Genomic DNA, 15,332 nt, shown 5'->3' with positions numbered 1-15,332 from the left:
AAGGTAGGAATTTGCATCAGCTCCCTTCTCACTGGAATAGCATATTTCCTTTCAAATTGAAACGGCATCTGCATGTGTCTTCTCTACCGTTTGACCACACAGGAACAGGGTCTTCTCTGACTGTCATGGAGTTGCCTGACTTTGAGCTTCTATGGACCACAGCTTTTGTCTTGGATCTCAAGTTGGAATGGAATTTGCAGTATTAGGAATCCCTTTCTAGTTCCCTATGCCTGAGGGGCCAGGGAACAGGCTTTTGAAGAGTCAGTACTAGTTCTGACTCACTCAGTAAAGACTGCAAGAACAACCTTGAAAATTTCTTTATTTATAGACATTTCAGAACCATTTAAATCAACAGACAATGGATTTTTAAAGACACAATATACTGCATTTATCTTGAGGTACACATTGGGCCCATTAAATAATGCTCTGAGAGCAACAGAATAAACTGCTGATGTGTGGCTAGCAACCCACCGTCCTCCCAGCCCAGACGCTGTACAGAGACTTCCAAATTCTTAGAAAATACAATTTCCATTTAAGTGAAAAAAAACACCCCAAGTTCTTGGGGTTTTCTCCCTTCTTCCCTTCCTTTTCCTTCCTTCCTTCCTTCCTTCCTTCCTTCCTTCCTTCCTTCCTTCCTTCCTTTTCTTCCTTCCTTCCTCATCTTAGCTGAAACACTATTCCAAGTGGAACATATGGAAACAGGGGACAGATTTATAGCTAGGGAACTATGGAAGCTTTATCCTACAGGAGATTGTAAACCACAGGGGCACACTGTCTGCTAAGCTCTATTACAAAGATGCAGCCTCAGAGGTGGGCAGAGGGAAACATCCACAGACGACACTCGCACCTAGCTTGAAGCACACTCACACTTACTTGTTTCTGGCTATCACGATGAGCCAAAGTGTACATCAAGACTTCTTGAAAGCCCAGAAATGCAAGCTGCCATGAAACAGCTAGAGAATGCTACATTACAATGAAATGAAAGTACAGTATAATGAAAGTCCTGTTTCTACTATTTGTCCTCTGGGCCTTTGATTCCTTTTTTGCCTTAGCAGCTTTCAGATTTTGAGAAAAGCAATGGGATTTTCTACAATGGATATGTTTCTCAAAGCCTCGTGTGTCCACCAATAGATGTAACTTTTCCTGGTAGACTGCAACTCAAATTTCCTGGGCTCCTTGGAGAACTTTTGGTTTCCCAGTTTGTTATTCAGGGTATACACTTACAGAAGGTCGGCACAAGGCTTTACCTATTACACAAAGCACTGGGAAAATGATGGGTTCTCAATCCATCCATCCCCAAGCCCCCGAACTTCACAAGGAGGCATATGGACGATGTGCAGGTGGCGCAGCAGTGTGAACAGAGGTTGTTTATGTATGTATCTGATCAGCTGGAATGGACTGTCACATTTCCCATAAGGTTGTGGCATTTCTGCAAGTCAAGAATAAACACTGCAATTTAGCTGAATGGGCAGTTTGATACAACTTCATAAATTTGAATGGTCTATGTGGGCTGAGACAGAGAGTGGATGTGGACATTTCACAGTTCATAAACTTGAGCAGTTCAACTTAAAGACAGAACTCGCAGGCATCTGGAAGATTCTGTGAAGGAAGCGGTGGGTGAACACTTGAGTTTTCTCTCTGAATTGGCTTCATATTTTACATTTTAGCTGCTTGGCTTGGCTTACTGCTGACACATTCTCTTCTGGCAGGGGAGGGGCAGGAAGATGATTTTAGCCTTGAGTTTAAGGATTCCTCCAAGATCCTGTTTAGACAGCACCTCTCCACAAGTACCACTGTCCCTCACTGGACTGCAGGGAATCTGCCACTAATGGAGGTATTGTCTTGATCGGGCTGGTTGGAAGAGGTTCTGCTGGAGGTTGTGGAAGGCAAGGGCTGTTTCTACTTCCTGCTCCGTGGAGCCTGTCTGATTCTCTCTGGCTTATGAATTCCTTGTCTAGTCAGGAGCCTCCTCAGACAGGTGCTCAGCTCAGAAGTGGCAATTATAGTTCTTTGTGGCTTTTAGAAATGCCAGTACTGATTATCATTCAAAAATTCCGAGTCAGTACAAGAAAATGGGAGGAGGGGAGACAGATGCACTTCCGCTTTAATGTATTCCAAATGTCAAGGGTGGTCACCAATGTCTGGGGGAGGGGGGGTCGTAGAGGCGCCTGCCATTGCTTCTTCCATCTGTGGGCCCCTTCAAGATGGCACGTATGTCACTCTCTATATAGCCAGCTTCCAGGAAACGTTCAAAGTCTCTCGTGCACACATACACTGTCAGCAACTGTGATTTTGAAACATAAATGAGTTCCAAGTGGGCAGGGGTTAGGTCTTTTCTCAGCCTTGGATCTGGCACACAGAAGGTGCTCATTGAATGTACAATGAATGTATGACCCCAAGGCCAATGCTTGCTCTATGGGAAGCTCTAGGAGCCCAATCATAACAGACTTGGCATAAGTATACCAGGACCAACCAAAGCAAATGAACCAAAAGAAGACTGACAATCTTGTTTTGTGTAAGGTTCTTGCAAAGACAAAAGGAGTCAGTTATTTACATGGGGCAACCTTCCCAGAAAATACAAAAACCAAATCTATGGCTTGCTTCTATGTTTGAGAATCATGGCCAAAGGCTAGGTGCTGAGGACGGATAAATCAAGGGTTTGCCAGTAGGGACCTGCCGTGTCTCCATTGCAAGCTGTCTGTCTTTATTCTCAAGGGAAATTATTTTCTTAGGCTAGGCTAACTTTCTAAGTAGTTAGTTCCCCTCACAGAGGGCTGCTATCTGAAACAGACTCTCTATGAGTCTTGGATGAGAGAGGGCAGTATGAAAACTTCACAGATTCATTGCTGACCCTGGAAGCATTCTAGTTGCCTGTTTTATGGATGTTTCTTTTAACTTGCAGTGTAGTATTTACATTTGAATTGTATGTTAGGAAGGGATAAAAGCTGTTTCTTATTAATGAGATCAGAGATGAGAAATTAGACTAGGTATCGATTCATCTCAACTCTAGATCACAAGATAGAATTAAGTAGATCTCTAATGGCAAGAAATAATGACATATTTCACATGGCTGCACACCCTGACTGGTGGGTCTTGTCTTTAACAGTCCTTCCTTCCTTCCTTCCTTCCTTCCTTCCTTCCTTCCTTCCTTCTTTCTTTTCTTTTCTTTCTTTTTTTTTTTTGGTGAACAGGAAGACATGAGAAAATATGGTTATCTGTTCAGGATACACTGAGTCCTGGTGGCCAAACAATTTTACCTGAGCAGCTCAGGTATGTGTCTAACTAACAGGATGTCTGCCCAGTGAGAATCTGGGGACTCAGGGACTACTATGGAGGATATGTTGTTCAGGAAAAAATGGAACTCTGTAAGTTTATATGCCTTCGAAGAGTCAAGAGAAAGAAAGTGATGGTATATTTTGGGGTATTTAATCACATTTAGCAAAATTCTTAGACATGTTCTCGAATACTCAGAATACGAATACGATAATTATTGTCTTTTAGAAGAGGAGAAAGAGGTCGACTATGAAATTAGCAAGTATCTTATTGGTATCTTAAGGAATCAGTGCAGAGATATGGCAGATATGATAGAGAGGTGGTCTGAGTCATGAGGTTTCCTAACACAAGAGGTGTCCTAAGCAGACCTCATGTTTGTGGAGAAAGGCTTTTTAGACCTCTCCCTGGGATATCTGGGAGGACAGGAATACGGTTCCAAAGTAGCTGTCATTTCCTCAAACGTCAGCACAAGTATGCAAGAATCAGCCTTCCCACGGGCTTACAAAGCACATTAAATTCTTCAACCGAGTTTTTCCTGATTGCTTCTGAGTTTTCAGGGATGGAGCCTAGGAGGCCGAGCTTCAAAGTTCAAGTTGTGAGACTCTTTGGGATCGTCATTCCAACTGTTCTTGAGAGAATCCACTCAGTTAAAAGCCTGGAAACCTCAGTGGATATTATAAAGTAAAAAGATGTTATCTAAAATATCAGATTAAAAAACTACATTAAAACATATCCGTGTGTACTGGATATACACACATACCTTTTTTTTTTGTCCTTTTTTCTTTTCCTCTGCTCAATGAAACTAGCAGCAATTACAGATCAAATGTAATGGTTATGATTTGTGTCATTCCTAAGGACACCAGATACCATCTATCAAAACGTGATTTTTGGAAAATGCCTTTTGATAAAAAGATCTCCGCCAAGCATAGAACATTAAAGTGTCATTTCACACCACTAACATCATCAGGCACAGGAGTAACACAACTGGCAGGAAACAAATGAGTCGCAGAATACAGTGAGTGACCTGTCCACCGTCGACTCCCCAGGAAGCCAACTGTTCACAAGTGTTTACATGTTTCAGCTTTGGCTGTTTTGTAATAAATACCATGCCATCTTGAAGACCTGTTAGGGTACAAACAAGTTCTCTGGATATGACTTTAGTTCTTTTAGCAGCTGTTGAATGTTGAGTGACGTACAAGGCACACCTCTAAGTGTTCTGTATAGCATCTTTATTGATGTACAAAATAGCCTGTTCACCATTCAGAAACGGAATCTGCATAGTAAGACTTTCTTATCTCTATTTACAGAGAAGGTTTTGTTTTTTGTTTTTTTTTTTGTTTTTTTTTTTAAGTGCAAAAACATGAATCTGTGTCTTAGCCCACCCTGTCTAGCACATTTCTCAGCTCTGTCTCACAATGGACGGGGTCATTTGGCTATATCTTGGGCCTCCAGCCATTAATAAACTGCAGTATTTTCTTTACCTGTAGTTTGCTTAGTTTGAAATCCTCTGAGAGGATCTCTTCTGTTAATTGAACAAGCAAATTCCCATCGATCTTTTCAGTGACAAAGAAGGCTATGACGTCTTCAGACAAACCAATGAACCGCAAAGACTTGGACACCTCCTCTACAGAGAGCCCTGCCAGGTCAGCAGGTGGCTGCCATGGAGAACCATCCCCACAGGATCTGGGGGCCAGCTGGAGGTGGAGTGGAGATGAGAAAGGGTAAGAGACAGAGAAGATGTCCTGCATGCCCTTTCTGACAAAATACTGGTCCTCGGAGAGGTCCAGTGACCCTGCTGTGGGGTCCTCCTCAGCACCGTCAATTTTCAGAGGCAAAGGAGATGTTTCAGGGGTAGCTTTCTGTTCCACTGGCTTTGGGGCCCTTGGGGGTAAGGCAGGGCAGGAGACGCTCTGCTTGGTCATGCCAGCTGCAAGGGAGCTGTCCTCGGAGTTCTCCAGAGAGTAGCTGGCTGACTTGGGGCAACTGGAGACACCACTGCTGCTGAACTCTGCAGAGGCCGTGCTGGGCTGACTGCCCAGGGGCTCGCAACCATCGAAATCAAAAGGGGCTGGGCAGGTTCTCTTTGGTGTACCGGGCGTCTTCTGTCTGGGGTAGCTGTAGCTCCGGCTTGGATCGAGCAGAAAGTCGCTCCTTGTCTGGTTCTCTGATGCTCCTGAGTAATGGTTGGGCCACGAGAGCCGGGAGGACAGAGCTTCAGCAGAAGGACTTCCAAATGGGGACTTGGGGTCCACAGAGTCACTCTTCCCTCGGGTGCAGGGGTAGCAGGAAACAGGAGCACTGTTGGGAGGACTTGTATCACTCGGAGTGATGCTGCTTACGGAGCAAACAAACACAGAGAAGGAAATTAGTAAAAAATAACTTAGCCCTAGTTAGTCTTTGAGAGGTCAATACAGGTGGTTCTTTGTGAGCTCCAGGCTAGCCTGGTCTACATCATGAGACCCTGTGTAAAGAAAAAAAGCCCAAGCCTTTCCTTATAATTATTCATAGATGTTATTTCTAAGGTGAAAAGGTAGTTAGGAATATGTGTATGTGTGTGTGTGTGTGTGTGTGTGTGTGTGTGTGTGTGTATACACATATTTTTTTCTTAAATTCAATAAATTACCTGCTTTTAAAAAAGGATCAGTAAAGTTCTTTGTACTTGTGGACATGTACATAACAATTTAAAATGTTGCAGTTGAGATAAAATTAATAGATGTACATACATAAATATGTATACTTTAGCTAATAAGAAAGTGCTATTAGTATGTGCCTGCACCTTTACATTAAGCAAACTGTTCACTCCATGCTTTGGGCCAACATAAGAGCAATGTCTGCAGCGGGTAAGGGTGAAGAACAGAGTGATGACAGCTGGCTGATACAGACAAGCCAGAGACAAGGGCGTGGTCGCCACCAGCACTGTCTGTAACTCTGGGTCCTCTCCAGTGTCTGACAAGAAGAAATGTTTCCAGTCTTTGCCTTGGCTTCTGAATAGTGGAGTTATATACATAGCATAAGAATCTTAATGTCTAGAGGACAAAAACAAATCTGCCCACATAGTCTTTAAACGTCAAGAACACAGGTTAGGGGTGCCCTCATCCTGGAGGCCATATTTTTACATCATTTAAGATTGACAGTTGGGCTGGAGAGATGGCTCAGTGGTTAAAGGCACTGACTGTTCTTCCAGAGGTCCTGAGTTCAATTCCAGCAACCACAACGGTGGCTCACAACCATCTACAATGTGATCTGATGCCCTCTTCTGGTGAGTCTGAAGAAAGCTTCAGTGTACTCATATAAATAAAATAAATCTTAAAAGAAAAAAAAAAAAGATTGACAGTGAAACCAGAATATGCTAAAAGGCAGGTGGACAGGCGGTCATATCTCAGGAAACAGCAGAAGAAATGGGCACTTCATTTTGCAGAAGACCTTAAATGCTTCCTGAGAGAAACAGGACTGGTCTGTTTTGTTTCTCTAGACAAATGACAGTTGAAAGCTACCTCGGGACAGAGTTCTTTTAAAAAAACAATTCATTTCGCCAGCAGTGAAATAGACTGTGTCTCACAAGAGTCTTTGTAGCTATAGCCAAGAAGGGACTCCCACTGGGCTCACAGTCAGAGCAGAGGGCTAAGTTTGAGTCTGAGGTTCCGGTAGAAAGCGCTGTCTGCTTGTGTCCACGTCAGGGTGAAAAGAGCCACAGCTGGCTTCTAAGAAGCAATGGCAGCCCACACACTGCTGCCAAGAGGCGAAACCCTCCTTGGCTTCTTACAGACCCTTGTGGCATTTTTTTTTTTTTTTAATCAAGACATCATCTCTTCCACCCAGGGTTAAAATGGGTAGGGCCTAGTTATAATCTTCCTATAAAATTATTTTTAAAAGACAAACAGCATTTCCTCCCCCATCCTGTTGCTAGGTGATATTCCCAAGGCCCGTGAACTGGCTGCAGTGGGTCCTGCTGGGTTGGGGGGACTCACATGTTATGCAGCCCTGAAGAATAGTAAGACAGGGTGGGGCTTGGAGATCGAGTCTGTGGACGAACTGGTTTGACCGTGCGAGGAGGGATGGAGGGACTTGTGGACAAAGGCTTTGCACTTCGGGGTGGCACAGGTGGGGCGTTCAGGAGCCGGCATTCTTCCCTGACCTGGTGTGGAAAAAGAACACTCCAGGTTAACAACAGACTGGCATGACTAGCTAAGGCAGGGGGTAGGGGATGGGGATGGAGGGGTGAGGGTAAGATTAGGGAACATAGCTCCAACGTGCAGGGTCAGGGGTACTTTAAGCAGTAAGGATAGTGGGTAAGCAGGACACACACACACACACACACACACACACACACAGACACATATGTATACATAGACACACATACATACATACAAACTCACATATATACAGACATACACACATACACAGACACACACAGATACACACAGTCACACATATGCGCATACAGACACATACATACTCACATATACACACATACATATACACATGTACACACATATACACACATACATACATGTATACACAGACACACACATATACACATATACACACATATATACAGATACACACACAGACACACATATACAGACATATATATAGACAAATACACACAGATACACACACATAGTCACATATACGCACATATAAACACACACACACATATACACAGACACACACATATACACATATACACACATACACACATACATAGACATATATGTATAGACACACACATACACACATATACACACATATACACAGACACACACACACACACACACACACACACACACACACACACACACACACGACAAGCCTATCACACACTGCTGGGAACAGACTGAACTGGAAGGAAACTGTTTGGTTAATGTTAGCATCTGTGAAAATACAGCAACAAATGGGTAGTGCAGGCTTGAAAGATGCCAGGATGCATGGAGCAGACGTGCGTCCTGTTCATTTCCCATATGCAATGCAATCTGACCCAGGCCTTAGAAAACACGCACTTTATTTATTTATTTTTACATTGCTTTTGTGTGTGCACACATACTCAGATGTGTTATGCAGATACGAGCTGTTGCATTGCACCTACATGGAGGTCAGAGGACAGCTTATGGGAGTCTGTTCTCTGCTTCCACCATGTGGGTCCTTGCAGATTAAATTTAGGTCATTAGGCTTGGTGGCCTTTCCTCATTGAGCCTTCTGGGCCAAAATGTGGGCCTTCTGCAGGGTTAAAGCTCCACTGACAGATATGACTGGTGCCTTATAAATATCACAGTGACCTTGTTTAGATGAGTATTTGAATTTAGGAGACCCAGGCTGGGGCCTGAGAGTTGACATTTCCTATGTGTATGTTTTAATGGATACTGAATATTCCAGGCAAATATTCTAGAAACTGAGTAAATGACCAGCCCTTTTAAAAGTTGTTTTTTGAAGTCAGACAGGGTGGTGCATGTCTGTAAGCCCAGCATTCAGACTATAGCAGAAGAAATGCCAGGAGTTTGAGGCTAGCTAGGGATACATAATAAGATACTGTCTCAGGAAATCGCCATGCTATTTTTTCTCTTTCTTTCCTTTCTTTTTGGGTAGCTGGGATTACAGACAGGAGCTACTGTGTCTGAGGGAGTCTGCATTTCTAACAATCTCCAAGGTGAATGTTATGCTATGGATTCAGGGACCACACAGATGCAGAAGGAGCAACAAGAAAGCACTCCAATTCCAGAGCAGAACTTTTGCTGATAAAAACCTACCCCAGTCAGATGACCTCCACTCATCTTTATACTAGGGATGATCTAGGTGACCCAGGATGGCCTTAGCCTATGCAGTCCCAGGAGCTTTCCCCAGTGTGTTCCTACTTAAGTGCTAATGCAGCATGCCCTTTTCCATGTCGGACAGCAGGGGGCACTCGATGCCTGGTTGTGTTAGGCCACCTTAAACCATGGCCTATTCGGGACTCTGTTAAATATGCTGATTTCTGAGATATCTTCACCTGCTTTCAGGCTGCAGTCTCAGCAACTCTTTCAGTCTGTTATTCAACAGCGTGTCTTAGGGACACAGGAACAGCAAGCGACAGCTGTGGTGACGGGGATGCTGAAGTGAAGTCAACAGCCTCCCGTGACACATATACCTCCTTCATTGACAGCATACTGGGCCTCCAGCTGGAGTCTCAGGTTTGATTCATTTGCCAAAGAAAATCAGCCAGAGACAGAAGCCATATGATCAGGAGAGGTGCCTTGAGTTAAGTGAGGTGGAAGTAATCTTATTTTTTAAATTAAGTTTTTGAGACGTAATTATTATACAGTCCAGGCTGGCCTTGAACTTGGTATGAAGTGGGGGACAACATTGAACCCATCTTTCTGCCTGCACTTCCCAAGTGTTGGAATCACAAGTGTATCTTACAACACCCACTGGGAGTGATTTAAAGAACATCATTCATTGTATTTCAGCACAAGCCCAGGGGTCTCTGCTCTCACCCAGAGAACCCTCAGCCCTGGCACTGGTTTGAGAAGAAGAGAGCTCTTCATTCAAGTTAAAGCTAAATACTTGGGCAGGAGATTTCCTCCTCAATGGCTAGAGCAAGTTTTCTGTTTTGGAGCCTTTGAAATGGTGCGCTGCAGAAACGTAACCCTTATCAAAGAAGCTCTCTTTGCAGCAGATACAGGACCATCACAGAAAACCACAACTAGTCCTGATGCAGAGAATAACCAATTGATCATGCAGGGGGTACATCCCAGGGGATACACAGCTCCTATACCGAAGGCTCATGAGATCTGCTGAGAGAGGAGGTGGGAAGATTGTGAGAGCCACAGGACCTGGGGATCTGCTGAGAGACTGTCTCCTAGAAATGGTGGGGAAGCTCCAGATATGACACCTCAACAATACGGCTGCCTAAACAAGACCCAAACAAGGACAACCCCAATGGACGGGCTGAAGTGGAAGGGGGAAATATCATAGGTCCTGCCTTTATACTAAGACCTATAGGCAACTAAGGGTAGGAGTTCTCTTTCCCCAGGGAGGAGTCCCGAAACTGATTATCCAATATCAAGTCAGCTCAGAAGTCATGTACATGCACACAACACAAAAAGTAACCAGCAGGTTGTGTTTATGTGTTTATATATATATTTGTAACAATAACAATTATAGACAGAGGCCATGATTTTGAGGGGGAATGAGAAGGTTGGAGGAAGAAAAAGGAACGAAGGAAAACAATTATGTTTTTTACTTTTTATTAGATGTCTTCATTTTACATGTGAGTGTTTTTGCTTGCATGTATGTATGTGAACACATACATGCTTGACACCCATGAAAGCACAAACAGGGCATTGAATCCCCTAGAACTGGAGTTATGGACGGTTGTGAAACACCTCGTGGGTGCTGGGAACTGAACCTGGGTCTTCTGCAAGAGCAGTGAGTACTTTGAACCTTGGATATTTCTCTTCAGACTCATAATTATATTTTAATAAATATTAACTAAAAAAATTAAAAGGTGGGCTAGGTGTGGTGGTATACATTTTGATTCTAGCATTTGGAAGCAAGGGCAGGTGGATCTCTGTAAGTTTGGTTACAGAGTGAGTGCCAGGACAACTAGGGTCACATAGTGAGACCCTCTCACACTCCACCCCTCCAATAAAACGGGTGGCAATGGTAAAAACTCATAGACAATGGAATCTGGAAAACTGGGGGACTGTCCAGATGATATACCACTGGGGTCTTCTTTTTAAAAGAGGAACTGGTTAATGTTTTAATTTTTTAAAATAAATGAGTTCTTCTCAATATCAGAATTAAGTGGAATGTGAAGAAAAGAGATTAGTGATGAGTTCAGTGACGAGTGTTCTCCATTTTAGAATCAGTCATTAGGTGTGACGCTTCACTGGGAATAGCTTACCTCACATGTCAATGGCAATGTGCTGAGACACCCATTATGATGTAGACTTCAATTAAAATTAACTGGCTGCCCTTAATATTGGAACTCAAAAAAAGCAGCCATGTGCAGCTGAATGTGGCCTGAGGGTATCCCCTCTTCCTGTTTTTAACAGCCAAAAGCACCTGGGGCTGTTCAGATAGCACCTCCATAGCTGGGCAATCCAGAAGGGCTGGCTTCCCAGGACTGGGTGGGGGCAGACAGTGAAAAGAAGCATTTGTAGATGTCAGGGCCTGGCGAGGGAAACTGTGGTTAATGAAGTGTTTAAAGCTAAACTTCAAGATGAAATCTGAGACACAGGCAGTGTTGGGACCTTCCACAGGACTCCTGAAAGGAGTCTGGGCCTAACTCAGTTCAGCATGGAAAGATCAAGCTCCTTTAAAATGTCCTTGGGGGAAATAGTAGTATTAAAAGCTACACCTTATCCTCGACTGGGATTCTAAGAATCTTTCTGCAGAGGCACAGAATGAGGGGCTTGTTGTCCCAGGCAGGCAGGAAGGGCAGTCCTCAGAGGGTGAGGTGGCTGGCTAGCCACAGGCCCACAGCTCTATGCCTGGGCACTTCCCACTTGGGTTGCAGATGTGGCATCTCCAATGCTCTTATTTCACGGCACATTACGGAAGGATTACACGCTGTGGTGGGATGTACACATTCTGGCCCTTGGAAGTTATAAACAGTGAGGGTTGGTTGTGCCTCTTCTCTGGTTGCCTCCTATGGTCTCTCACACCAGCTATGCTCCTATTCTTCTGGGCTTCTCGATTTGATTCAACATGAAACATTTATATGCAACAAGAAGATAGTAGCTGTGCTGTAAACTAATTTTATCTGGCAATAAAAGGCAACTGACGGGATGGGTCAAGGAGCCTGCTTCCTGTTTCCTCTCATACTCAACTTCACTTTTAGGTGCTACATGTCCAACATGTTCCTTCTGGAAGTCTACATGTGTCTTTCACCGTGTTCTTGCCCAGGGGATGAGGACCAGCCTTGTCTGGTCTTCTCTGAGGCCGTTGTAGACTAGCTCTGACCTATCTTTCTGGTTGTTTTTCAGACTCTTCCTCTTCCTCTTCCTTTTCCTCTGGAACAGTGGATCTGCCTGGTAGACCCACCATTGCTTGAAGCACCATATGCTTCTCTGCCTTGCCTCTGTTTTTAGTCTCTTCCAGCTCATCACATTTAATTGACCATTCCTACTGCCAAGTCCTAAAGCTAACATGTTCTGTCTTGCCAACAGGATAGATTCCTGCTTCTGAACTAGGCTAGCATGCTAGTACAGTTATTTACCCTTCATGTATGTTTAATTAGACCAGGAGTCAAAATGGAATGGACCGATGTCACTGTTGTAACTCTCCAGTGGACACAGAACTTAGGCATCTGTCTCCTGTGGCAGGAATATGTCACACAGAACTTCAGGTGAGACTTAACTGATTAATAGGCTAAAAAAAAAAAAAAAAAAAAAAAGCAACAAAATGCATTTCTACCTTTAAATTTAAACCACATGCACCTTTTATATTCTAATGTGGACATTCAAATGTCGAGTGGTGTGGGCTGGGTGTAAGCCTGTGGCACCTGGCATAGGGAATGCCACATCTTCACCATCGTACTTTGACATGGTAATGGAGTGAAAATACAATGACTATATTCTCCAGTTGTCAGCATTCCCACCTCCCAAGAGTTCCTCTTCCCAAGCACGCATGTAAAACTCAACCCTGTGCCTGGTAGGTGAGTGCGGTCTGCCTTGTTTTCAGTATTCAAAGCTGAGCTTCAACTGGCAACAAGGAGTCTGTGTTTTCAGGAACAGACACTACCCAAGAGCTGCCACCTGATGGTCAGCATTCAGTTGTAAGGTGAATGTGACCATTCATCAGATCATGGGTGACCTTTGCCTGTCTGTAGGCAATGTGTGGATGTTTGAGGGGCTCCCAGCACCAGCTTTCTACTGTTTAAGAAAAAGCCGGAAGACACAATATCAATCCAGGCTGCAGTAGGAAAGCTGGTTCCAGTCTGAGCCCAGAGCCTGGCCATCTTCATTTCCAGAAATCTTTCCTTCTCTGAAATCTCAGCTTCTTAAATCTTATCAAATATCTATCTCGAATAGTGTGGTTTCATTAGTTCTTGGTAACTGCATGAATGACGCTAGGGTTACATATAATGTTAACTTAGGGAAAGGCAGAGATATCGAACTATTCTCTCAGAGCCTAGGTGGTGTAGAAGACATACTCAAGATCTTGTGATCTAACCCACAGAAAACATCTAATAGTGATAACTTGAAGAAAACTGTACTAGGTGTGTATCCTGGATGTTAATAGGTAGAACATAGCTACTGTGTACTCTCACTGTTTCTAAGAGTCTGATGACTCTTTTTCTACATATTGCTAACCTCGCTTTTCTACTTAGAAGTTCAAATGCATATTAAATGTCTATGATTGAGGTTGGGCTGAGTACAAAAATACGTAACTCCTAGAGTTAGTTGTGAGGACGGGAAACAAATACAACTAAAATAAAAATTGGTAAGGATATTAATAAAAGTATGTGCAGAGGTTTGTGGGAATACCATGAATTTATTTGAGATAGCAGGAGAATAAATTCATAGGGTACTTTAGTGAGAAAGTCTTGGGGAAGCAGGATTAAGAGAGTAATAAAGGCTTAGATGGCACGATGTTAGATACCTGGTACATCTAATATCTGACAACCATAGTGATGCTGTAGTCTGGGAGGGCGGATGATGAGACAGACACTAATACCTTGTGTTAGAGACAGAGACAGAAATTCAAAGAAGAGGGCTGGGAGACACTATGGTGTTCAAAGCTGAAACTACTGCTTGGACTAGACTTTGTCCTTGTTGATGGAATCTGAAGTTCTGATGGCACTGGGATGCCATGGGAGAAGTGAAGAAGGCTGAGCCCCCAAGGAAAGGACAGAGGAGGAGAAGAACAAGCGACCGCATCAGACTGTTCATAGAGCAGAATCGTGGAACAATGCAATGAGGGGAGCCAAGAGAGAAAAGATGCAGAGAAAGACTCAGGGTCAATATGCAGCAGTGCCAGAGTAAGAAGATAAAGGTATTAGAAGCCATGAGAAGGGGGAGGGACACTATACAGGCAGTCAGCAGATAACTGGGAAGCCTAGAGAGTGAGGGCTGAAAAGCACATAAGGCAGACTCCAGTGAATAGAAGCCAGAGGGAGAGGAGAGGATGGAGTCAACAAGATACACCACTCACTTCTGGTAATGGCCAGGAAGGGAGGGGAAGGGGACACTTGTTAGAAAGGGGCTCCAAATGGGAGGAAGGATGGCCTTTCTTTTTGAATGGAAAGACACTTAAGAATTGTGCTTGGGCATGCTGCCCCCCCCCCCCCCCCCCCCCCCGCTGTCTGCCTTTGCCATGCCTCTGCTGCACCGACCCCCCCCCCCCCCAGCCACATCACACAGAAAAACAGTGCATGGCTAACTTACCCTCAGTCAGCTAGCATGAGGGTAAAATGTATCTAACAGAGTGCAGGGCTTCATGTTTTAAGTAAGCATGGTCACGAGGAAGTCAAACACAACTTCAATCACTGGGCTGAAGTCCAATGCATCATGGGATAGGACTACTTCCCTGATGTCTGAAGATGGCCTGGAAGGTTACATTTGCTGTCCTGCCTCTCAGGAATAGACATTTAACCCGCCCAGTCCTTCAAACACTGACACTGTTGTAGCTCTTGTTAGTTCTGAGAATATCTGCCAGAGAACAAGATAAAGGACAAAATGTTTAGGAAAAATGGGGGAGATTTTTTTTTTTCTTGAAATGCCCACATGTGAGGATTTGATTGTACATAGTGGGTTCCTGTATGGTTGGAAAACAGGCTGGGAACATGGATGCTTGTACAACAAAAATTCAAGTCTTACATATAGTTGTGATATTTTATACATACAATGAAGTTTTCTTTCTCCTACCCATATTCCTAGGATTAAAATACAAAAAAAAGCAACTTGATGGTGTGCACACCTTTAACCCCAGCACTTGGAAGGCAGAGGCAGGAGGATCTCTGTGAGTTTGAGCCCAGGCTGGTCTACAGAGCAAGTTCCAGGATAGCCAGGGCAATATTGAAGAAACTGTCTTGAAAAACCAGAAAAAAAAAAAAGTGCAGAAAATAAGTCACCCCAAGT

At 43.8% G+C, this 15,332-nt stretch overlaps 1 protein-coding gene across 3 annotated transcripts in view; it reads right to left on the bottom strand.

The window, feature by feature from the left end:
* Window positions 1–302: 302 nt before the first annotated feature.
* Garem1 (GRB2 associated regulator of MAPK1 subtype 1) overlaps window positions 303–15,332 on the bottom strand; it is a 168,468-nt gene continuing 153,438 nt past the window's right edge. For 2 of the 3 annotated variants that reach the window (XM_076912939.1, XM_076912940.1), the window contains 2 exons: window positions 7,242–7,408; window positions 303–5,607 (listed from right to left, as the gene is read on the bottom strand). In XM_076912939.1, the coding sequence (XP_076769054.1) occupies window positions 4,707–5,607; window positions 7,242–7,408 (1,068 nt within the window). In that variant the 3' untranslated portion in view covers window positions 303–4,706. The remainder of the gene's footprint in view (window positions 5,608–7,241; window positions 7,409–15,332) is intronic. The other variant, XM_034517971.2, reaches the window with a different exon arrangement.

Source organism: Arvicanthis niloticus, chromosome 14, assembly GCF_011762505.2.
Source record: "Arvicanthis niloticus isolate mArvNil1 chromosome 14, mArvNil1.pat.X, whole genome shotgun sequence".
NCBI classification, from domain to species: Eukaryota; Metazoa; Chordata; class Mammalia; order Rodentia; family Muridae; genus Arvicanthis; species Arvicanthis niloticus.
This window is presented reverse-complemented; position numbering and strand designations above follow the sequence as displayed.